This window comes from Danio rerio, chromosome 7, assembly GCF_052040795.2.
Source record: "Danio rerio strain M-AB ecotype USA chromosome 7, GRCz13ab, whole genome shotgun sequence".
Classification (NCBI taxonomy): Eukaryota; Metazoa; Chordata; class Actinopteri; order Cypriniformes; family Danionidae; genus Danio; species Danio rerio.
The window spans coordinates 38,988,848-39,013,232 of NC_141027.1; the positions used below are offsets into that span (position 1 = coordinate 38,988,848).

The window sequence follows — 24,385 nt, forward strand, 5'->3', positions numbered from 1 at the left end:
ATATTTTTGTTACTTTTTCAGATGTTTCTTTAAATTAGGTTTAACAGACCAAGGAATTTTTGACAGTATTTCCTATTTTTTTTTCTTATGGAGAAAGTCTTATTTGTTTTATTTTGGCTAGAATAAGCCAATATTATTATTGTTAATATATATATATATATATATATATATATATATATATATATATATATATATATATATATATATATATATATATACATACATTAATTTTCTTTTCGGCTTAGTCCCTTTATTAATATGGTGTCGCCACAGCGGAATGAAGTGCCAACTTTTCCAGCATAAGTTTTTTACACAGCAGATGCTCTTCCAGCTGCAACTTATCACTGGGAAACATCAATACACTCTCATTCACTCAGATACACTACGGACAATTTAGCTTACCCAATTCCCCTATAGTGCATGTCTTTGGACTTGGTAAGAGATAAAAAAGAGATAAAAGAAATCAGTTATTAGAAATTAGTTAGAACTACTATGTTTAGAAATGAGGCGAGTGGTGGCTCAGTGCTTAGCACTGTTGCCTCACAGCAAGAAGGTCATTGTTTCGAGTCCCGGCTGGGTCAGTTGTCATTTCTGTGTGGAGTTTGCATGTTCTCCCTGTGTTGTGTGGGTTCATCCAGGTGCTCCAGTTTCCCCCCACAGTCCAAAGACATGTGAACAGGTGAATTGAATAAACTAAATTGTCTGTAGTGTATGAGTGTTCAGGGTGGCAGCTGGAAGGGGATCCGCTGTATAAAACATATGCTGGATAAGTTGGCAGAATAAAGAAACTAAGCTGAGTGAAAATGAATGAATGAATGAATGTTGAGAACTGTGTTGAAAAATAATAATTTAGGAGGGCTAACTAATAACTGTACATAAATGTTAATAGATGTACAGTGGTTGTATTTTATGTATTATAATTTGACATATATATATATATATATATATATATATATATATATATATATATATATATATATATATATATATATATATATATATACATACAGTTGTTGAAGTCAGAATTTGGTAGCCCCCCTGAATTATTTTTTTCCCCAATTTCTGTTTAACAGAGAGCAGATTTGTTCAACACATTTCAGAGCATAATAGTTTTAATAACTCATTTCTAATAACTGATTTATTTTATCTTTGCCGTGATGACATTAAATAATGTTTTACTAGATATTTTTTCAAAACACCTCTATTAAGCTTAAAGTGACATTTAAAGGCTTAACTAGGTTAATTAGGTTAACTAGGCAGGTTAGGGTTACAGGGTAAGTTATTGTAAAAAAAAAAATTGCTTAAAGGAGCTAATAATTTTGACCTTAAAATGTTTTTTTTTAATTAAAAACTGCTTTTATTCTACCTGAAATAAACAATATCTCACTCAACGGAGAGAGACGGGTGATGGGTAGGGTTTTTCAGATTTTCAGACATTCTGTGAAAATTTCCTTGTGCTGTTAAACATCATTTAGAAAATATAAATAAATACAAATTAAATATATATATATATATATATATATATATATATATATATATATATATATATATATATATATATATATATATATATATATATGTATTTAATTTTTGCTCATAATGTAAATTATTTCAGTGATCTTAAAATGAAGGGTATCTATCTTTCTGTCTTTTTGGCTGTCATGTTAGGAGACATAACTGAACACTCAAAAACACTAGAGAATGTAAACATTCAACCTGTTGTTCAATCAAAGATTAAAATGTCAATAATCTCGGAGGCGTGGTCTATCCTCCTTCTGTCGCATCCGGGCTGTTTACACCAAACTACACGGACCGCAAACCGGAAGTGCCGCTTGAAATTCGCAAGATTGGCAGAGTTGTGAAGACTTCAATAGGGAGCACTGAAAACTAGGTAATCCATTTCTCCTTTTTGCCTTTATGAAACCTGCGGGGTTTCGCTTTGCGTGTTCCCTGATCCGCAAAATCTAGTCACTCGTCAGGGCAACGCTTGCTATCGTTTCCGCTCTGTTGTTAAGTCGAGGTGAAGCAGGTTTGCAGCTAGTTAGCTTAGCAGACTGTCGATTAGTAAAACCGAGCCAATGTGTGCAGCATCTGACTTTCTGCATTAACGCCATCACTGAGACTTGAACTGTTTCGTGTTGTTTACATCACATGCCTGGATGTTGGCTCAGTTCCTGCAGAGTAAACACACGGTTACGTGTCCAGTAAGCTTAGAATACGACATCATCTGTCCTGAGCAGGGCTCTTAATGGGTAACATTTTATACCAGAGTATACATTTGGCATTCAAGCTCTCGCACTGCAAAGTTTGGAAGGATGTCTGCCATGAGTTGTATTTTGTCGAGACAGAACGCTGGTGACTGACCTGCCAGAGATAGACTAACGTTACCCTGTGAAAGGGCAGAAATCTAAATATGAGCACGAGCACCATGTCGACGTTTTTCCTGTTGTATTAAAATTGAGGTCCTTAATAAAGGTGAATTGTTTTTTAATAACATTAGAAAAAGCTATGGGAGCACCAGCTCAAAATAAATTCCAAGTTTACATGTAGTAAAAAATCAATAAATCTTTATTTGTTGATATTTGCTGTGCTCAACAACCATTTTAAACGGATGTTTCTTTAGGGGGTTGCATTTTGTTTGACCTTATCTCAAAGGCACAGTTTGATTATGATTATGAAAATTATGATTTTTATTCTCCCTCCACTGGTTACAAACATATTTCGGTTTCTTTTCTCTGATGAACACAAAACATGAGATTGTGAAGAATATTGGAAACCATTGGCCTTTGTGCTCCACAGTTTTTTTTCTCCCATGGATGTCAATGTCTACCAGTTAACGGTATTCTTCAAAATATCTATTTATGTTCAGCAGAAAGAAGAAGCTCATAAAGGTTTAAAAACCAGTGGAGGGAGAGTAAATGATGAGAGCATTTTACATTCAAGAGAAAAAGGTGCAAAAGTAGCATGAACTTCTAAAGGCAAATCCTTTACAAGCTGAATGTGAAATCCACACGTTTCTAAACTGATTATCTGAGCGCTGTAGAGATCATTTGCTGTGTTTCGCTCCCCTGGATCTATGTGTAAATAAATGGCGACACTGCAGAGAGATTAGCAGAATCACATGACCACCAAACACTCTGCTTTGCTTTCATGTGCTTCATTCTGCAGATTATTCTAAGGCATCGCACTGTGTTTATGAACTGAGCACATCTGAACCATATTAAACTGCCCTACTCGAAACACAACAGAAAATGATTGCATGTGCTTTTATTGAATTGTGAATGAGGATTACTGCATCAGGAGGGATCCTGGATGAGTGGCGTCTGACAGAAGATGCTGGCATTCAGGAATATTGAACTGCTGCAAGCTATGCGCACAGAGCCCTGTTTAGTTTTTTTATGTGCAGTTATGAGTAGAGCTGTACTAGAAATCTCAATTTCTCTTTATAGAAATCCAATAACCAATATTTAGACTGATAAATACAGATTTTGAAAAAAATCAGATCCTATTTGCAAAAATGCATTTGACAATTTTAATTAAAAACCTTTACTGAAAGAAACATCTAAATCTTTATTTTCACAAAATAATTTATGTATCAGTATTCTGTGGTCCTTTCTTTTCCCAAACTCAAACATTGCAGACAAATTGCATTAATAATTTCTGGGTGATTTGGCCCAAAATCAAAATCTCGATTAATTGAAAATTTTAACTAACAAGTTTTGTACAGTAAATATGCTAACATATCACAAGTGAGAGATTTCTGAATGAAGGGTGCATTGCTTGATTTTAAAATAAGTAAGCACACACTATCTACTATCTATAATTATTTATCGAAAATTAACGCTAAACAAATTAAATTAAAACACACATTGCCTAAAACGCTGCTCTCCGCACCACCCACCCTCGTCACCACTATCAAATCGACCAATCACAAAGCATTTTGACATGTAGTTAAATTTTTTTGTGAGCTGTGTGGGTATACGAAGGTTTCGCCGGACTGTATGTGTGCACTTGGTAGAAGTATAATCAGAACAATATAATAAGTATAAATTTGCCTTAACATAGCGGGGTCATTTGACTCCACAAACGGTAGGGAAAGTAATTTTAAAAATTGACCTGGAAAAATGTAATCAAATATAGGTTCTGAATGTTGATTTCAGTTACTTTTTGATGAATCGCCCAGCCCTAATTAATAAGCTATATTTATTGGGTTGACAATTTATTTTCTTACTTCTCCTATATAATAACATTATAAATATGCATCATCATTTATGTTGTACATCACTGATCGTAAAACTATTATAATAAACTAATTATTTTTACGCAATTATACACACAAGACCAAAACGTATATAGAAGAAGCCAAATTGGTCACTCTAGTTTAAGTCATTTGTATTTTATTGAAGAATGATGCACCACTGTCAAGCCTCACTCATCCTTAAGCATATTTTATTAAATGTAAAATCTTAAAGACTACTAGATAAGGTATTTATATCTTCATTATCATATATTGAACTGAAAAATCATATTTAATGTTTTTTTTTTATCTTTCATTGAATTTTGAAATTGCTATTAAAATGTAATATGCTTTTTTTTAATCTGTATTGATATTTCCATAAAATAGCCATAAGTTGCTGATGTGGCAATAAAAACACAAACAAACGCAAGAGAAGCATTAGCAAGTATTGATTTTATTTACAGCAGCTAGTCTTTTGAAAAGCATAGAGTTGATTTTTGGAGGTGTTGGACTTTCTTTGGGTCTCTTGTTTTTAAGCTCTCTTTAGGAGCTTTGTACGTGAAGTGCTGGTTGACTTGACCGAGTGTGGTCTTGAGGCACAACTGTGAATGAGGCGCATTGTTTTTGCTGATGATCTTGTGAACCCGTCCATTAATTAGCAGGAAATAAAAGAGCGAAAGAGGAAAGGTTTTGGATGAGTTCTATTTGGCCAAAAGCAAACGATATCAGCATTTATTTGACCAGATTTTTGACTGTTTTAGTTCAACTCTTGTGTACTTTTGGGGATGTTTTTATCCACTCTGGGGAGATTTTGAGGCTTAATTTAGATACAATTTCCTGTTTCAGCAAATGGAAAGAAATTTGGTGACATCTTGTTTTGACACATATTTTGGGAAAATGCTTTTAAAATTTTTTTAAATAATTGACTAACCTTTCATTATGTTTGTGGCTGTTTTTGACCCCTTGACTTCCATTATAAACACAATTTTTGATTGCAATGCCAATAGGTCAATGGGGCAAAAACAGCCATGAGCATAACGAAAGGCAATTTAAACAATACACAAGGGTTAATATAAGTTTGTCTATTTATTTGTTTTTAGTATCAGCTTTATTGTTATGATTTATTGTAAATTTAATGTAAATTTGGCTTTTTATTCATTAAATATCCACCAACGTGTTAGTGGCTAATAGAGTTCTAATTAAACCATATAAACCAAAATTAAGTACATCTATAGCACCTCAACGGTGTTGAGAGCTTCTTGGCTATAGAATAGCTGCAGTCATCAGTTACAACAGACATAAGCTGTGCTCTTCAATCACGGTGACACATGGACGGCTCAGGTTATGCCCGTCACCTGAAGACTTTCAGTGTTTAGAGATTAATGTGGGTGTCATTGCAGAGCGAACACTGTCACAGCGGCTTGTAAATGTGAAACTGGGTTTGCTGGAGTTGAGAAAGTATATAAATAGGGTATTATATAAAGATAAAAATAGGAGCAGAGGGTAAAGCCGTGATTTCTTGTCAGTATACGGCTGGGCAGCCACATTGCCGCGCGGCACCAAAGCGAGGCACTGTCACAGCAGATCAGCGTCTGAGCCCTACTGATGATGGCACAAGTAGCCTTCAAGCTATACACACACAGATTAAAAATAAAGTAACACATTCGCATTGCAATAGTATTTTAATAAGTACAGAATATGTAATGGCATAATATAAAAAAAATTGGTTTCACAAACCACAAAGCTCCTAATTAAAAAATGAAACATTGTTTATGATAGGATTACTGTTGTTGTCCTCATTATGGCAAAGGAAAACACTGAGTAGTGTATCTTATTTTCACTGTAGACACTGTACACTGTTTACAGTGTAGATGAGCATTGTTTATTTGTGTGCTTCAGTGTTTGAATGCCTGCTGTTGAATGCATAAATGCCTTTCCCTGTTTTTGCCATTGCTTTTTTCCACTGCATGGTTCCCTCAATGAAATCTACAGGCAGGCTTTCGCTTGAATGCACAATGCACTGTTTTATCAAGAGAAAACTGTATTAGGTTTTGGTGGTTGATTGCTTAATATACAGTGGAATGCACATGGAAGCTAAATATGTGAACTGACAATGAATCTTATTTTGAAATCATGCTAATACAATAGAATCAAATTAAGTAGCACAGTTTTCCTGCTCGTTTAAATGTAATATAACAGCAGTAATGAAATTGCTTTTTTTATATATATACAACTATCACTTCTGCAAAACATCATAAAAGCTCATTCATTTTTCAAACACAGAGCTCAGCATTAATTTCAGGCATTCATTCATGTTTAGAGCACAAATCAAGATATCTCAAATCAGATCTTTCTGAAATAAATGTGTAGTACGGCTGCACAATATATTGTTTCAGCACCGATTTCGCAATGTGTGTATCTGCAATAGGACATCGCAGGATGAGTTTATGGAGTAGAACTTTGTCATCTGCGTGTGTTTTTAAATTAGTAGTTTAAAACTTAAAACTTTACTCACTGTTTTCATCTCACCCTTCACTTGTTTTAAACATTTATGCATGTTTTTTCATGTTGAAAATATAAAGAAGATATTTTAATAGCTTAAATGTTTGAAACAAGGAAAGGGTAAATACTGAGAAAATGTTCATTTTCTTCACTATCCCTTTTAACCCTGTCACTGTGTGAACATTTCAATATTACAGAGTTTGAATTATTCACCCACAAGATAATGTTTGTAACTTTAACCCTTTAACTCCCTCACCAAGAAATGGATCGCATTTCTTAAAGGTGCAGTGGGTGATCTTCCACAATGCTAACAGCTTGGCTTAAATCTCTGAATCACAGTCCCTCCCTCCCCTGCCGTCCATAGCCATGTTTCCTGAAACAGGAGTATGCGCACCTTAAAGATGACAGCAAAAGAACCCTCTCTCATGTGTTAAAAGCGACTAGTGCTTGTCCGGCGGCATGCAAGTATTACACTCGTTACTAAGCCAAACTGACATGCTATTTCAGAGCAAATATTTAGAGTTGCATGGTAAAAAATATAGGGAGAGACTAGACGAAATAGCGATATTGACTTGTGTTTTGTTGTTAAACTAATTAAAATCTACGTTATCGATGCTGTAAAAGGTCCCTTATGAAACTGAAAATATTCTTATCAATCTTTTACCAGAAGATTTTAGTGGCTGAACAACACATCTGTGAAGATTTAACCCATTTGTAACAACAACATCTAACAATACATCAGCTTTGCGTGAAACTACAATAGTTTTAAAACAGAACATTACCCGTCTAAGAGAAATCCTTTAGCTATTGTGTCATCCTTTCTCCGGTGTGCAAAGGTAACTCAAATATTGATTGAGGATTTTAAAAAGTTTTGATTCAGCATGTTTTTGTCGATCGTGCGTGCTCGTGCTCTCTCTCTCTCTTGTGAAAAACAGCGGTTGGCGGAACTACTTACAAACGGTTGTGCAGTTGTTCGAATCTGCATTTGCTGACAAACAGGCTGGGCTACTTATCTGAATTATGAGACATGTTGCCCCGACGCTATTTAATTGGATGAACATTTTTATGTTTTATGCCTTACCCAACATATAAATAAACAAATAAATCCATTTAGATCATTTACTTTAATCATTACTATTGGAATGTGGAGAGACTTTCAACCAGCAAAATAACAAATGTTTCTGAAGACAATCACTTACTGCACCTTTAACTCTTAATGTCACTAGTTAACACACTCAATACATTTTTTTTAACACATCCCATAATTTCTAAAATATCAACCATTTGCTAGAGGTTGTTATGTCGATTTACGGTATAACCAAAATCTAGTGTAGTAGTGCAACAGGATTTTTTTTGTTTGTAAACTAACAATGCTGTGTGTGTAAGCCATTATTTAAAACAGTCATTCTTTAAATGATTTTAACAGTCAGTATTTAAAACAGTCAAAATATGGTCAACCATTTGGTAGAGCAGGCAGTTAGTATTCAATATCGGTACCTAAATACTGTTAGACTTTTTGATAATGTATTCACATTACAATATATACAGCTGAAGTACAAAATATCGCAATGTCAGATTTTTTTAATATCATGCAGCCCTAGTCTGTAGAATTTTAAATTTCCTAAAAATTCTTTAAAGGGGGGGTCCAGAGTGTATTTTTAAGGCATGGTTGTGTTTATAAGATGCAAAGCAACTTTTGCCCATGCTTCATTTGTAAAAAAAAAAATAATAATAATAAAAATTACTATTTTTTAAATGTATCTTACTTTGATTATACAGCCACTTAGCTAACATGAAAACGACTGTCATGTTCTCTAAGTGTCTTTCACATCAGATTAAGCATGTGTGTAAGTAATATGAAACATTCACATGTCTTTTGCGAGTTCGTTATTTGAAATGTATAATGCAGGGAAAGCTGTTGCATAGAGAGACTGCAGCGCTTGTGAAAATTGTGGATGTTTACAGCGGTGTGATGGATAAATATGATTTTGTAGCTAAATTGTTAATGGTGCCAAAGAGCATTTTCCGTTGTTTAAATTTTCACCACAACATATCATTAATGCTAGAAACTGTGCATGTAATAGATCAATTTTGACAAATAAAAATACTTACAGGTTCACAGCTTCGTCTATCCAGCACTGAACTGGGAGAGATTCTGGAAGCTGTCCTTTGTCAAATGCTATATATATATATATATATATATATATATATATATATATATATATATATATATATATATATATATATATATATATATATATATATATATATATATATATATATATATATAATTTTTTAAATATAATTTTCGGGAACATAATTAAAAATAAAATGTAAGCACTTCTGTCTTTGTGTTGTGTCCTTTGGAAGCCCAAATACAGAAACAGAAGAAACTCTGTGGAAAAAGCAGTGTTTGGATGCCATTTTAGCTTTCTCTGCTATAACATTACAGCACTACAGCACCTCAGGCCATGCCCCTTCGCTGTGCAGGGTGTGTGCGCATGGTGAATGCGCGCAACCTGAAGTATTTGTGATCTCACTAACCTAGATATATTTTTTTGTAGTCCCAAAAATGTTTTCGCTCCAGGAACTGCTAAGCTAGCTCTGTGAAAGCCAATGTCTCCCTTTGCATTGAACTTTGAGCATATTACATTCAGAGATGTTGTTTGTGTTCACACAGCTACATTACACATCAACTAAAGTTAAAATGTGATTTTGCAGTGGACCACCCCTTTAAAGGGTTATGTGAGCAGATTTTTTTATGGATTGACAAAAATCACTCAATTTTAACATGATGCTAAATGATTTCTGCTACTTTGTAGTCCATCAGTGGTGTCATTTTTAATAATACATTCTGTGCATGTAAACTTGCATTGTTATAAATGCACAAATCCAAACGTAAGCCAGAAGACTATATTGAACTTGACCTGTTGTTTTGCTGTCATTACTGTTGTTTGCTATGACACGTACTTCCCTAAACAGTCTTAACTGTGCAGTTTCATAGATAGTGACATTCTGTTACGAAACCAACTCAAATGACCTGTTCAGCTTTTCTCATTGTGGTCACTCTTGTGAGTCGTGTCAGCCATTGAACCTGCCAGTGTGTGTGTGCGTGTGAAAACACTGCATTTACACAGGCTTATACTGACAGACAGGAACAGCAGATCTCAGCATAGCACTGTGCGCTATTGAGACTAACAGACTTGTGTTTTAATTGTGTTGTTTTAGAGGACCGTCATGTCCTCTGACCTGCTGGTGGATCTTCATGATGATCTGGGAGGAGACGACTCTCCTAGTGCTGCTCTGGACCAGCTCAAACTGGTACAGGACAAACAGTGGCCACCGGATGACCCTTCCAGCCTGAGCAAATCTGGTGAGTGCATGACGATAGGAGCTGTACGTGTACGTGTGCGTGCGTGTGCGTGCATGTGTGTGTGTGTGTGTGTTCTATGGAATGATGAGTGGTGTTTTATTGTGTAAAAATGTATCATTAAATGCATCATTTCCGCGAAAGAATCTATATGAAAAAAGGATGTAATTTCCAGGAATGCCAAGAACCGCTTTTATCTTGAATACCAATCATATGCTCTATATTTAGAGGAGAACAAGTGAAGCTGAAACCTTCCGGTTGACATAATTGTCACAGCCTATTTAAGAACCAGCAGAAAACTCAAGAAGTCATGCAGTATTACTCATATCATTCACACACACTTACGACACAGGCGTACACCCAGAGACACACTTCATCATTCTGACAGAGGATGACTGTGTCTGGACATTTCTGTGTGTGCGTCAACAGTCCAGTATAATTGTTTCATCAACTGCATGCCTTAAAAATCAACCTTTTCCGCTAATAGTTTTACCAGACCTTTCGCATGGCTAAAGCAGAAACATGGAATAAACCAAATACTCAAAATCAGTGAGTAGTTTAAAACAAAAACAAAAACATTTTTCTGATTCTGAATCTTGAATGGATTTTATGTTTGTTAAAAGGATGGTTCACCCAAGAATGAAAATTTACTCACCATCAAGTGGTTCAAAACCTGAATTTCTTTTTTCTTTTTGAACAATGTTAGAAAACTGGTAGCAATTGACATCCATAGTAGGGGGGAAAAGTACTATGGGAATCAATGGGATTTCAAACAGAAGAGAGAAGTTGAAACGGATTTGGTATGTGGAGGGTAAGAAGTGATGACAGAGTAATATTTCTGTAATAATAATAATATATTAAGTAATATAAACAAATATAAATATATTGTTATTATTATTATTTTTTATATACTTACCGGCCACTTTATTAGGTGTCCAACTGCAGGTGTCTATTAGGCATCCAACTGCACATTAGAGCAAGTTTATATCCAGCCAATCACATGGGAGGAACTTAGTGCTTTTTGGCTTGTAGACATGGTCAAGATGATCTGCTGCAGTTCAAATTGAGCATTAGAATGGGAATGAAAGGTGATTTAAGTGACTTTGAATGTGGCATGGTTGTTAGTGCCAGACTGGCTGGTCTAAGTATTTCATAAACTGCTGATCTACTGGGATTTTCATGCACAACCATCTATAGGGTTTACAGAGAATGGTCTGAAACAGAAAATATCCAGTGAGTGGCAGTTCTGTGGGCGCAAATGCCTTGTTGATGACAGAGGTCATAGGAGAATGGCCAGACTGGTTCCAGCTAATAGAAAGGCAACAGTCAAATAACCACTCGTTACAACCAAGGTATGCAGAAGAGCAACTCTGACCACAGTGTAATTTTCTTTTGATGGTTACTTCTAGCAGGATAACGCCTTGTCATAAAGCGTGGATCATCTCAGACTGGTTTCTTGAACATGACAATGAGTTCACTGTGCTCAAATGGCCTCTACAGTCACCAGATCTCAATCCAATAGAGCTCCTTTGGGATGTGGTGGAACGGGAGATTCGCATCATGGATGTGCAGCCAACAAATCTGCAGCAACTGTGTGATGCTATCATGTCAATATGGATCAAAATCTCTGAGGATTATTTCCAGTAACTTGTTAAATCTATACCATGAAGGATTAAAGCAGTTCTGAAAGCAAAAGGAAGTCCAACTTGGTACTTGGAAGTAGATCACCATTTGAAGTAGATCAAAATCTTTCATCAGAGTCGTCCTAAACTATTGAAAGACACCTGTTCTTAACAATTTTGATAGACATTTTTAATTCACTTCAAATATTGAATATGTAGTTAAGGCTATTATAAAAGGATAAACTTCATTCAAACTTCCGTATTGAAAAAGGACAAAACACAATATCTTCCAGTCTAGGGAGAATCAGTGAGTACAAGTATTTGTCTTCTTGATGCCGTGGCTGGAATTTGAATGGTCTCTGTAGACGGCGCCAATGCGCATACTTTCATTTCTGAATCATAACCTGCCAAATTGCTTGAGTTATTGTTCATTAGCTGAGACAGCTGTTTTTCTCATGGATTTGCTGGGTGTTTATTTAAAGTCCTGATCATTTACCTAAACCTGTGAAGCTGCAAGGCACAGGGCATTTTATTCTACTCATTCTGCTTCTGCAAGGCTTCACAGAAGTAGAACGAGAAGGATCTGAGATGCAGATTTACCTTTTACCATGATTTAAACTTGTATCACAGTGATTGCGAAACTGTATGTACTCCTGAATCAGAAGTGTCTTTTATCACACATAATAATCATTTAATAAACATTACATGCATAATAATTACACTATAAGCACATAATAATCATTTATCACCCTGAACCACATAACCACTCTAAAGTTGGCTATTTTTATTTATATTTATTTTTTATTGTTATTTTTAAAAATTTACTTAAAAATTCTCAATTAAACAAAGTCTAATTCATCACATAATTTTATCTCTGCTAAATATTGTCCAATCAAAGGTAAGAGTATACACTTTATAATTTATTTATTCAGATGATGTTTTAAAAATGTCATTTCTGTGGTCCAGGTTCTCATTTTACACTGAACTTCTGTGTTGCTATCTCTTCTGTAAAATGGTTATGATTTTTATTTATTTAAAATACATAAATTTTTTTTTCCCTGCAGCTTCAGACATTAAAAGTCTTGGTGACACATCACATCTGCCCTGGGACGACCCCTTTTATGACATCGCCAGACATCAGATTGTGGAGGTGGCAGGTGAGATGTATAAGCATAAAGCATGACATCATCAGCTGCCTGTTGTATTGGTTCTGAAACCTTTTAATCTGTCTCCTTTACAGGTGACGATAACTTTGGCCGGAAGGTGATTGTCTTTAATGCTTGCCGTATGCCACCTCAACATCAGCTGGATCATCATAAACTTCTCATGTAGGCACCATAACTCTTGCTTGATTTATGTGCTTCATTTGTAGACGTTATGAAGCTGGGCTGTCAGCTGTGCTGTCAATATTGCTGCATTTCTTTTTGTCCTAGTTGTGGGTGTTTATTGGTCTGTGTTGTCATACACAGCTGTGCACGGGACACTTTAAAGATCAAGGTCAAACTCAGAGATCAAAAAAGTACAGGGAAAACCATGATTGTGATTGAGGGAGAGAAGTTGTCCTAAGGTTTTTATGCTTGATTTGTGTTTGTTTGCACCGTTAATTTGGTCAAACAATATATTTAGTTTGATAAATAAATAATAAGAAAATAGACTGATTTAATCCTTACACGTCAAATATTTCTTTCTATTCATTTTTAAAGTCAGTGTGAACCAGAAGTTGCTGAGGCCCTTTTTTTAGTAAATTGATATACTTTACACTCAAACAGAATATCGAGTAGGGGCAGGGCTTTCTTTTTGCACATCATTCACACTGGCGTCAGAGTCCATCAACACTTCCTATTCACTTTGAATGGGTGATGTCAAACATTGCCAAACTGAATTGTGACGTTGCTTGCTGCAGAAATTGGGAATTTCGTAACTTTTCAAGCGCCAACGGAAGGGTCAGCCAATTAGATCGCTTTATGCAAATTCCCCAGCTCAGACAGTAGCCGATTGGACAATTTTTTTGATTGGCTGACTTTGCTATGAATATCACGTCAGCCCCAACTTCAGACACGCCCTAAGTCAAGCCCTGTGAGAATCGTAACAGTAAGAGGGTTGTGGATAAAAATATTGTGGCTGAAGCAATTGAACTGACAAGATCAGAGAAGCACTGCAACTCCAAACATGAAAGCAAATGATCTGACTTTGATTAAAGATAACCAAAACTAACTGTATTTTTCAGTAGGTATATTGTGAACCTAAGGAATAACAATACGTGCTAGCTAAATGACCAGTCAATTTTGATTTTGCACACTTTAAGTATTTATAAAAATGTTTTAAATATTATGAAATATATTTTGTTTTCATTTATACAAATGTATAAAATAGTAATGTGTCTTTAAAATTGAACTAATTGTTTATTTACCATTAATTCTTTATTTTTAGGAATTTTCTATAAATTTGCACAAAACAGAAAAACAAACGGTCAACAACAACAACAACAAACAAACATCCTCAACACTTATTTGCCCTTTGTGTGTTGATCAGAAGAGGCACAAAGCTAACAGTCTTCAAACATCAAGGTTCAAGTCCTTAAGCATTATACAAATGCACAGCAAGTGTATGTATAGGGTGTATAAACAACACCATTATAGTAGCAAAAAAATTATTATATAACAAGGAAAGATATCATTTTTAGATATCATACAAAGCATAAGTTATCTAATGCATTCATATTAAATGAAACAGTTTATTTGTTTAGTTCTTAATAAAAAAGCATAGTTTAAAATATAAAAAGGCTTACTAACTATAATTAGTTCATTTCACATCCTTGAGGTTTTGCTTCCGTCATTGCTGGCTTTTCAGTTTTCAACCACTCATATGCTGAGTAATAAATAAACCAACCATGTGTTCAGTCAATGTGTCAAAACACCACGATGCTTTTTAATGAAGTGAAATAGAAACAGAATCTTGCATCTGTTCAGTTCCCTTTTATGAACTTATTTGAGAGGATAATGACTTGTATAATGAAACCTAGAGTCTATAAGAGCTGTTTCAGATATTATAAGTGCAGATTTTCCTTCAATCTGTTTCATCGTTCAAAGTGAAGTTTTGATTTACTGTGGATTGGTTCATTTATTGATATTTGTGTGCAGGTATTTGAAGCAAACCCTTGATAAGTATGTGGAGAGTGATTACACCCTCATCTACTTCCATCACGGTCTGACCAGTGAGAACAAGCCCTCACTCAGCTGGCTTCGGGATGCCTATCGGGAGTTCGACAGGAAGTGAGTGACGCTGCAGTTAAAGAGAGGCTCATGAATGCTTTAACAGCAGAACCCAAGAGAAAGCCTCTCTCTAATACCGTATCACTGTGTCTGTTGCAGGTATAAGAAAAATATCAAGGCACTGTACATCGTCCATCCCACCATGTTTATCAGAACTATCCTTATTCTTTTCAAGCCCATCATCAGGTCAGTCCCACAGTATTGCTTTATTCACGTCTCTGTGCTGTTTCATGCAAACAGTAACATTTATGTTACTTTTATGAGTTTCTTCTTTCTTTTGAACCCCAGAGGCCATTGATGTTCACAGTAGGAAAATAAAAATATCTCGTTTTGTGTTCAACAGAATAAAGAAATGGGTTTAAAACAAGGTGAACTATCCGTTTAAAGTCCACTTGAACCGTAACTTTTGTTTCAGTATGTTAACGTATTTCCAACTTAAATAGAATATTGAGTAGGGGGCGGGGCTTTATTTTTGCACATCATTCACTTGTAGCAAACTAGTAATAAGAGGGGCGTGGTTAAGAATATAGTGGCTGAAGCCTTCAAAGTGACACTAGCAGAGAAGGACTACAAGTTTAAACATGCAAGCAAATGGTCACACTTTTTTAAACAATTTTTATTTTAAACGATGTCAAACAAATTGACAAAGGTTCAGCATGTCTGTGGAGTCTTAAAATATCTTAAATTAAAAAACTAAATTTACTGTTGTGTGTCTTAAACAATTTTAGACGGGTCTTAATTTTCCTCTAAGTAAAGCTACCCAATCATCAACAATCCATCTTAATAAAACAGTTTTTTATCTTTAAGTTTATATTTAAGTTTTTTTTTTTTTTTTTTTGAAAAGAGATATCATTTACAATAGCTGTTTTTACAGCAATTTACAGCAATTTCTCCAAATTAAATTCCCCAATTCCTAGGAAAATAAAGCGTAAAACAATTACATAGTTCCTCATAATAGTAACAGAGCAATGTATCACTTTACGTTATCTTCCATTCATACAAATTTTTTTTACAGAAGTAAGGGGGAGTAGACGTAATATTTATAAATAAGCATAAAACTTAAGGGAAACTTAAGGTTTTATAACAGAAATGTATTAGGTTGAATAGAGGTTATAGTCAAACAGTTTAGACCAAAGGACAACAGATATATATTTTTTATAATTTATGTAATTGTCTCCACAATAAATTTACTTTTTTAACAGTATTAAACTTGTCATTAAGAAAAAAGAAATATTATGTTAAAAAAAGTGTATACAACTAGAGTTGAGGCACACAAAAGAAATAATCATTAGTATTTAGCCCTATTTAAAATTTTATTCATAATGGTCTTAGAAAGGTCTTAAAGTCTTAAATTTGACTTGGAGCCTGAGGAAACCCTGAGGTTTACATTTTCAAAATCAAGCAAAAAGTGCTTCAGGGGTAGTGAATGTGTCTGTGCTCTTTGGATAAGGGATTCATGAAGATAAACAGTAAAATCATTAATCCTAGACACTCGAAAAGGAAGTGAAATGAAAAAGCTTGTTGATATGGCTATTCCTTCCATGTTATACAAAATAGCCATGTTAATAAAGGCTTTTTAATTTTTTCACTTACTTTTCGAGTGCCTTGGACTTATGATTTTGCTGTTTAAATTTTCAGTTAAGCTAAATAAAATAAAAAACTATAACCTGCCTAATATATAAACACAAAAAAACGTAATACACTTTGATAGAAAAAAAAATTATATTAAATAATACAGCAATATTTGTAGTTGTATACAAGTTCATGCATTTGTATCTTGCATTTATTAATTGCTCACATAAAGAATGAAATCCTCCATTCTCTTTTCATATTATACTTTTGTTCTGTTGACAGCTTTAAGTTTGGCCGGAAGATAAATTACATCAACTATTTGAGTGAGCTGGAAGAGATTGTGAAGTGTGATCAGCTGGTGATCCCCAACAGAGTCCGAGAGTAAGAAATGACGCTTTAATATATGCAGTTTAACAGCATGTCTGATTGCATATCAATGTTATTTCTGTTTAGATCTGATTACGGGTGTCTTTGTTCAGGTACGATGATAAGATCCGTCTGTCTCTGAAGCCGTCTGTTGTTCCTGGACCAATCTCTCCCCCTCGTAGTCCTCCTCTTCCTTTTCAGCAGTTTGGAGTCTCTCTGACAACGTGAGTTTCCCGAACACTCTTCCTCTAAAGCCTGGTTTATACTTCTGCGTCAAGTTATCAGCGTGACCTACAGCGCATGCATTGCGTGTAGCTGTGCATTTATACTTCTCCGCACCGTTTCTGTTGCTCTGCCATAACACTTCAGAAACGCTAGCTGGCAGTAGGTGTTTATATTCCTGTGTCAAGTTTCTTCGCTGGTGTTTCCTTTTTTTCTGAACGCTTCCTTAATGTACAAGTGGCTCAAACTCGCTCATTTTGACACAGGAACCGGCGGACGTTCAACAACTTTAATCATAAGGTAAACATGAAACAACAGTCTCCATCCAGAGCTCCTTCGCGGGACTCCACACTTGTAAACACTCGCTGCATCAGACTTGCGCGGCTCTCACCTCTGCCCATACTCATCAGCGCTACTAAGCCGACACAATCACAGAGCTTGCGCTACGCGTTGTTGCAACGTGTAGTTACGTTTTTTAAGAGGTGTGAGTCAGAGTCGCCAAAGGCCACGGTGAGAGCAATGCATCCACACATAAGTTGTGCCATAGCATACGCATGCGCTTGACTGAGAAGTATAAATCAGCCTTATATTTCACTCACTGGATGCAACCAACAGCCAACAGTAGAATACTTGCAAACCCAGCAGATTAGCTTGGCACATGTTACATGAGTATCTTAAATGTATAATATGGTGGTGGTTGTTGTGTTTTCCCCCTAAAGGCTGTAAAATATTATTGAAGGGAGACAGCTGGAGAGCTACATATTTTTGGTCATAGAGCCACATGTGGCTCGCAAGCCTTAGGTTCCCTACCACTGCCCTAGATTAATTCATTATTTCATCTTCCAAATCTCATGTCTTATCCTAAAACTGTACAGTAAGACTATATGATATTTTAGACCTCTTGTGGCAGATTTCGCAGGATGCCTGTGTATGTCTGGTCATATTCATAAAATGGAGTGAAGTAGCTTTAGCTGCCTAGGCATGTATATATACTGTAGGAGCAGCGTGATGCATCAGTTGGCTGTCATAATGAGTGTGACATGTTAAGCATGGGTCACACAAAATAGCAAATGACAAAGAAAGGAGAAAGAAAAACAGTCTGTAAAAGTCCGTAATAAAACCTGCATCAATATTTGGCTTTTTTTCAGAGTTTTAAAAGATCATTCTTCTCTCTTAATCGCTTATTTAATAGTTTTGTTTAACTAATAGATAGCCAAGTAGCTTAATTGTAGAATTAGTTGTATAGCTTAATTATATATGTGTCATTTCAATGTGAGTGGTTATGCTGTGCTGATTCTTGAAGTTCACGTAAACGATAAACCTAATGGGTCACCTAAATAACAACCCATTCAGCTTTGTAAATGGTTATACTTGATCCTGAGTTGTTTTTTTTTATCAATCAAGCTTCAGAGAAAAAAAAACAAAACGAATTTTATAATTGTTCATTTAAAAGCACCAATACTCTAGAAAATCTAAAGATTACCTGCTTTGGTCACATTTTTTTTAGATCATATTAAATGGCAATCCAAAGCACAACCAAAATATTCTTAGAGAAGACAGATTTATTTCTCAACCACAAAAAAACCTAATGTTTTATTGTATGCATTAATGTGGTAAAGCATTTTGGTTGAAAATCAGAGCCATCTCATTCGTTCTATTGCATTTCAGAGCATTTTTGGGAGCTGCTTTGCTTATGATATGGGTTTGTTTGTTTGTAATCAGATTGAAACACAGGGCAGCAGACTCAGAGGGAATTCCACTAGTCATGCGTGACACTATTGGATTCCTGCTGGAGAATGGTAGATTTTCAACTCTTCTATTATGTCCTGCCTTAAATGGTTGTGTTTTAAAGCCCTAGTCATAGCTATTTTTTCTACATTCAATTTTTTTACTCTGATCTTCATGTAGGTCTCCAGACAGAGGGAATATTCCGGCGTTCTGCTAATGTTTCTTTGGTGAAGGATGTTAAGGCAAAATATAACTCAGGTAAAATCATGAAATGCCCTGTGTAGTTTGCTCTATATAAATCCCCACATGATAATTCCTGTTCATCTTCATTGCCTGTGTGTGTGTTTGTAGGAGAGGAAGTGAATTTCTCTCAGCTGGAAGACGTTCACTTGGCAGCAGTGATCTTGAAGATGTTCCTCAGAGAACTGCCAGAGCCACTGCTCACTTATCAGCTGTACAACGACATTGTCAACTTCCACAGTGAGAACACAAACACACAATACCTCTAAACACAAACACGTCACTAAACATTTCTTTGCATGAAAATGTTTTACCACACATGCTGTTACACAACCTTACTTTCTGTGTTCCTTGTGAAATCAGATGTTGACATTGAGTCTCAGGCAGAAAGGATTCAGAACATGCTGATGTCTCTTCCCGATGAGAACTATGCATCACTGCGCTTCCTCGTACAGTTCCTTGCTCAGGTAAAAGAAATGATAATCGACAATAAGGGATTTTACTTTAACCACTGTGCAGTTTTGTGTCTGTTATGATGGTTTTAGTGTATTAATACAAACAGCTTTTTTAATGGAATTTTTTTTATGTTTATATTAGTATAAGATTTCTGTTTATATATCTAATAACCTTCAGGACAAAATTATCCCCATTGAAACCCATTTAATCTCAGTGTGGTTAAAGCAAAAAGTCTTATATTCTTTATTAATAGGCTCATTTTGTGTAAAAAGTTTCACAATTTACATAAAATGTCAAATTTAATATATTGTGATATATTTTGTCCATTTCGTCCGCTTTTTTTTTTTTTTTTGGGCTACTGTGTACTGCAGACCAAAGTAAATACTATGGGGTGTCTGTGTAAATATGTGGGTATTTTAGTATGGATAGTAGGGCAACATAATATTGGGAAAATCTAAAATTGTGATTTTTATTTTTTATTTTTTATCTGTGATATGAAAACGATTTCACTAGATGTGTTAAATAACTATTTGGAAAAAAAATTATCATTTTAAATTGATTGGGATGATTCTGTAGGGGAGTGCATTTGCATAAAATATAATAAACAATCGACAAGCATAGATGAATTCAATAAAGAAAAAAATGTGAATTAAATAAACATTGTTTTTAAAGGAGTCTATCTGTATTCAGGTTTACAGTAATTGAATAATCAAATGAAAAATAATGCTGCATAGTCTTCGTTTTATAAACAATTCAATAAAATTCATTGTTATTAATTTGGCAAAGTTACAAACGATACAATTTCGTATGCCTGAATGTATTTAAAACCCTCAAACAGTCACAAGCCTCAAAAACACTTGATAAATAATAATCCAGACTCAACATTGCAATATCGATGCTGAAACAATTTATTGTGTACATGCTGAGATGTTGGTATGTGTGTTGAGTAGTAGATTTGTTTTTAAAATTAAGATTCTGCGCAAAAAATATTATCAGTACATTAAAATTAATGTTGCTTCGTGTCAAAGACTTATCCAAGACTTTAATCCAGTGGTGGGCAAACTTTTTAGACCTGAGGGCCACATCAGGTTTTGCAAACCAAGTGAAGGGCCACATGTCAAATCCTTCAAAATCAACTTTTATTTATAGTGGCAGTATGCATGAAACATGTAATATTGGACAGGAACATGTCACATTAACACACATTTTTTAAATAGTTAATATTGAGTCATATTTACAAGTCTAATTAATTTGCAGTGCTATTTATGTTTACTTATCAATCATCATAAAATAATAAAATAATTATAATCTAAATAAATCTAATAATAATGTAATAATTTTTACAGTGGAGAATAGAAAAGAAATTGTCTGATAGAAAAAATCTCATATTAACACATTAAAAATATTTTGAATGTTTGCGTGAAAAATGCCGACTTGGGTTGTAGTTTTTAAAAACAGCAATAATTCTTGTCATATTAGACCTACCGCTTTCTGTCCTATATTTGTAAAGAAGTATTTTGTTGTCCATTCTTCCTTAAACACACGACATTCAGAGTCAATTTTTTTTGCCTGACTCATTTTCAGTCATTAACCATCGAGTGCATTTTAATATCCAAGAGTGTTCTAATTCTGCTGGTTGCACTAACTGTATTGCATACAATACTGACATCAAATGGCATTCACTTGTATTGCCTCATTAATTTACTAATTCTGAAACCAAACCATTACTCAGAAGCAGCATTTTAAAAACTCCCTCGCGGCCGAATGAAAGTGTTCAGCGGGTCGTAGTTTGCCCACCTCTGCTTTAATCAAATAAATTACTTCACATTTAGCCTATGAACGGCAATAGATATCGATTTTTAATTCATATGTGAATTATGTAAACAAACAGTTCAAATATATGTGTATGTATATATATATATATATATATATATATATATATATATATATATATATATATATATATATATATATATATATATATATATAATCTTTACAAATCTTTTTAAAATGAATAATTTTGATAGGACATCATCAGGAGTGACCTGATTAGGAAATCCATGTAAATGAAAGAAAGAAATTATAAAAATAATAGTTATTCGATCTGCTTAAAAGCCTAAATTAAATTTCTTCATTTTATGAAGCCATAATGTTTCTATAGGAGTCTTTGATTAAACTGATCAATTCAAATGGATTTATTTAAATCTCTTTAGGACTTTTTTTTTTAAGTTTTAGATGAATAAACGTTCAATTATGGGACATAAATCATATTTGATTAAATTAATCTTCATTTGTGTTCTGAAGATGAACCAAAGTCTTCTGGGATTTCAACTGCATGTGGGTGAAATTGCATCAATACGGAGTGAACTCTAAGTTAAAATTAAATTTAGCAACCAAACTTACCTTTTTCTACTTATACACTTTTTTTTCATCATACAATTTGGGTCCGAAAACCATATTCAGAAGGCAAATACGTCCTTGGCTGTGTCAAAAAACAGTAGGTAATTCAACTGGGGATTTTTTACAATGGTTATGAGAGAAAAATGGCAACATTATGGATTTGTACAATGATGAAAATCCCTTAAAGGGCACCTTTTTTTTTTACCCCTTTTACAAGATGTAAGATAAGCCTTTGGTGTTTCCATAATGTAAAGTTTCAGCTCAAAATACCCATCAGATTATTTATTACAGCCTTCAGAATCTGCCCATTATATAGTGTAGCTTTTTTGTAGGCTGTGGCTTTAAATGCAAATAAGCTGCTTCTCCCTGCCCACAGTTTCAATGTGTGTGTCTGCTTCATATCATGCGTTATGTCAGATAAACAGCAGTCAGTGATAGAGACAGACTCGGATGAAGCTGAAATACAGCTCATTAGTCAAAAATACCAAGTAAATTTATTTGATGTATTTTTGGTGGCGTTTATTCAAGCCTTTCTGAAATGATTAGTCTCACAAAAAAGAGATTTTACAGTACACACACACATTTATATGCGTGTTTACTGACACCATGGGGCTGTGGTGATTATAGCAGATAAAAATTAAATACATGCTGTTTTAAAAACGTTTTAAACTTATAAAACTGATAAAAATCACAGAGTTGCAACAAATATTTTAATGCCAGTTTTTTTGCAAAAAAAAAGTTTTGTGGACGTGTATACATGTTATTATAGAAACATGGCACCTTCAAATCAGTTCAGTGGTTAAGGAAAACTGCACTTCTACATCACATTGCTGTGGGCCTCAAAATGGGAGGGATTTGGATCCTATTTTAATGTCAGGAAATTTAAAATAGAGATTTTTTTGTGTTTATATCAGTCCAATATGACTGTGGACACATTATACCTACACACAGTTCTGTCCAAACAGCTTACAAGAGATGATTTTCATCATAGGTGCCCTTTAAATCCCCCTCAGAAATAATTAGTCTGAAAAGGACACACAAATTTTTTAAAATAGCCATTAACTATTTGGGAACACCATGAATTTATTAAAAGGCTTGCTCCATGTTTCTTTCCTACTTCAGTATTTGTTGTTTTTGTCATGGATCTTCAGGTATCTGCTGAGAGCGAAATCAATAAGATGACCAATGCCAACCTGGCCGTTGTGTTTGGGCCCAACTTGCTGTGGGCGCAGGATGCTTCCATGACCCTCAGCGCTATCGGACCAATCAACAACTTCACCCGCGTCCTGCTCGACCTTCATCAGGACGTCTTCATCCAGTGAGGAGCAGGAGAACGTTTTCACTCCGTTTTGCTACGGTGTCCCATCCTTTGTGTCTCCCTCAGTATTGCCAAAAGCATGAGTATTTTAACTGGGTGAAGCTACGCAAAAAAAACAAAACAAAAAGGATCCTGAAGGGCACAGAGCAGTCAAGCTTTCACTCAAACTTAGGCTGTGATCAAATTTCGACAATCGTCTCCTGTTCTCACGAAGCTGCTATCAGACATAATGGTACTGCGCAGGCACACAAGTTTTATACGGTCTTTTAGCAGAGACCCGATCAATAAACCAACAAAGAGATTTTATTTTTCATTCTTTTGTGGTAGCTCATCCAAGAAAGTCAGATTTCAACTAAATGCACACGTTTTGTAAGCCATAGCTTGCACAAAGCTATGGACAAGTTTAAAGCACTACTACTCAAACTTGAAACACTTATTTTAAACACGCTTCTTATGTCATATAGTATGCGATGTTATGTATTGTCGCCAAGAGCTTTCATTTATTTGATCATATCATTATATTATTATTATTATTATTTCCTGTAGTCTCTTTCATCTTTTTTTTTTGATGGCTCAGTGGTTCCAGGAACAGGGCAGATGCTTTTATGGCCAGCAAACATTTCCTGATGCTGAATCAGATTGCAAGAAGCACTCTGGTATTTATAATTCTTTGATCTTTGATCATAATATATATATATATATATATATATATATATATATATATATATATATATATATATATATTAGGGTTGTCACAATACTGGAATTTGACATTAATCGGTGCTGAAATTTTTCCAGACGTCCATTTATAGCGAACATTTAAGCGCTGTTTAGCCATTTTTAAACGCAGCTGAATTTGTTGTGTTCATGTCATTAATGACAACAGAAATGACTGTTATTGGCTGTTAAGGTCATCAGTTCACCGAACTCACTGCTGTTTACTGTGTGTAACCACAGATACAGGGACACTGGAAAATTTTAAAGCTGTGATGTTCACTTATAGACAAACCAGCTGATCGACGTGACTTTGAAACACTCCTGTGTCCCTGTATCTGTGGTTGCGCTTAGTAAACAGTCATG

General features: G+C 34.7%; 1 protein-coding gene across 1 annotated transcript; it reads left to right on the forward strand.

Moving 5' to 3' along the window:
- The first annotated feature begins 1,830 nt into the window (after nucleotides 1-1,830).
- On the forward strand, nucleotides 1,831-23,421 carry arhgap1 (Rho GTPase activating protein 1). The gene is given in 13 exon segments (NM_001017781.1): nucleotides 1,831-1,891; nucleotides 9,968-10,112; nucleotides 12,796-12,888; nucleotides 12,972-13,059; nucleotides 14,872-15,003; nucleotides 15,103-15,189; nucleotides 16,858-16,956; nucleotides 17,055-17,165; nucleotides 18,886-18,962; nucleotides 19,072-19,149; nucleotides 19,243-19,371; nucleotides 19,495-19,598; nucleotides 23,139-23,421. Coding segments are annotated over 12 exon segments (1,305 nt in total). The 5' UTR covers nucleotides 1,831-1,891; nucleotides 9,968-9,976; the 3' UTR covers nucleotides 23,310-23,421.
- Nucleotides 23,422-24,385: the final 964 nt, after the last annotated feature.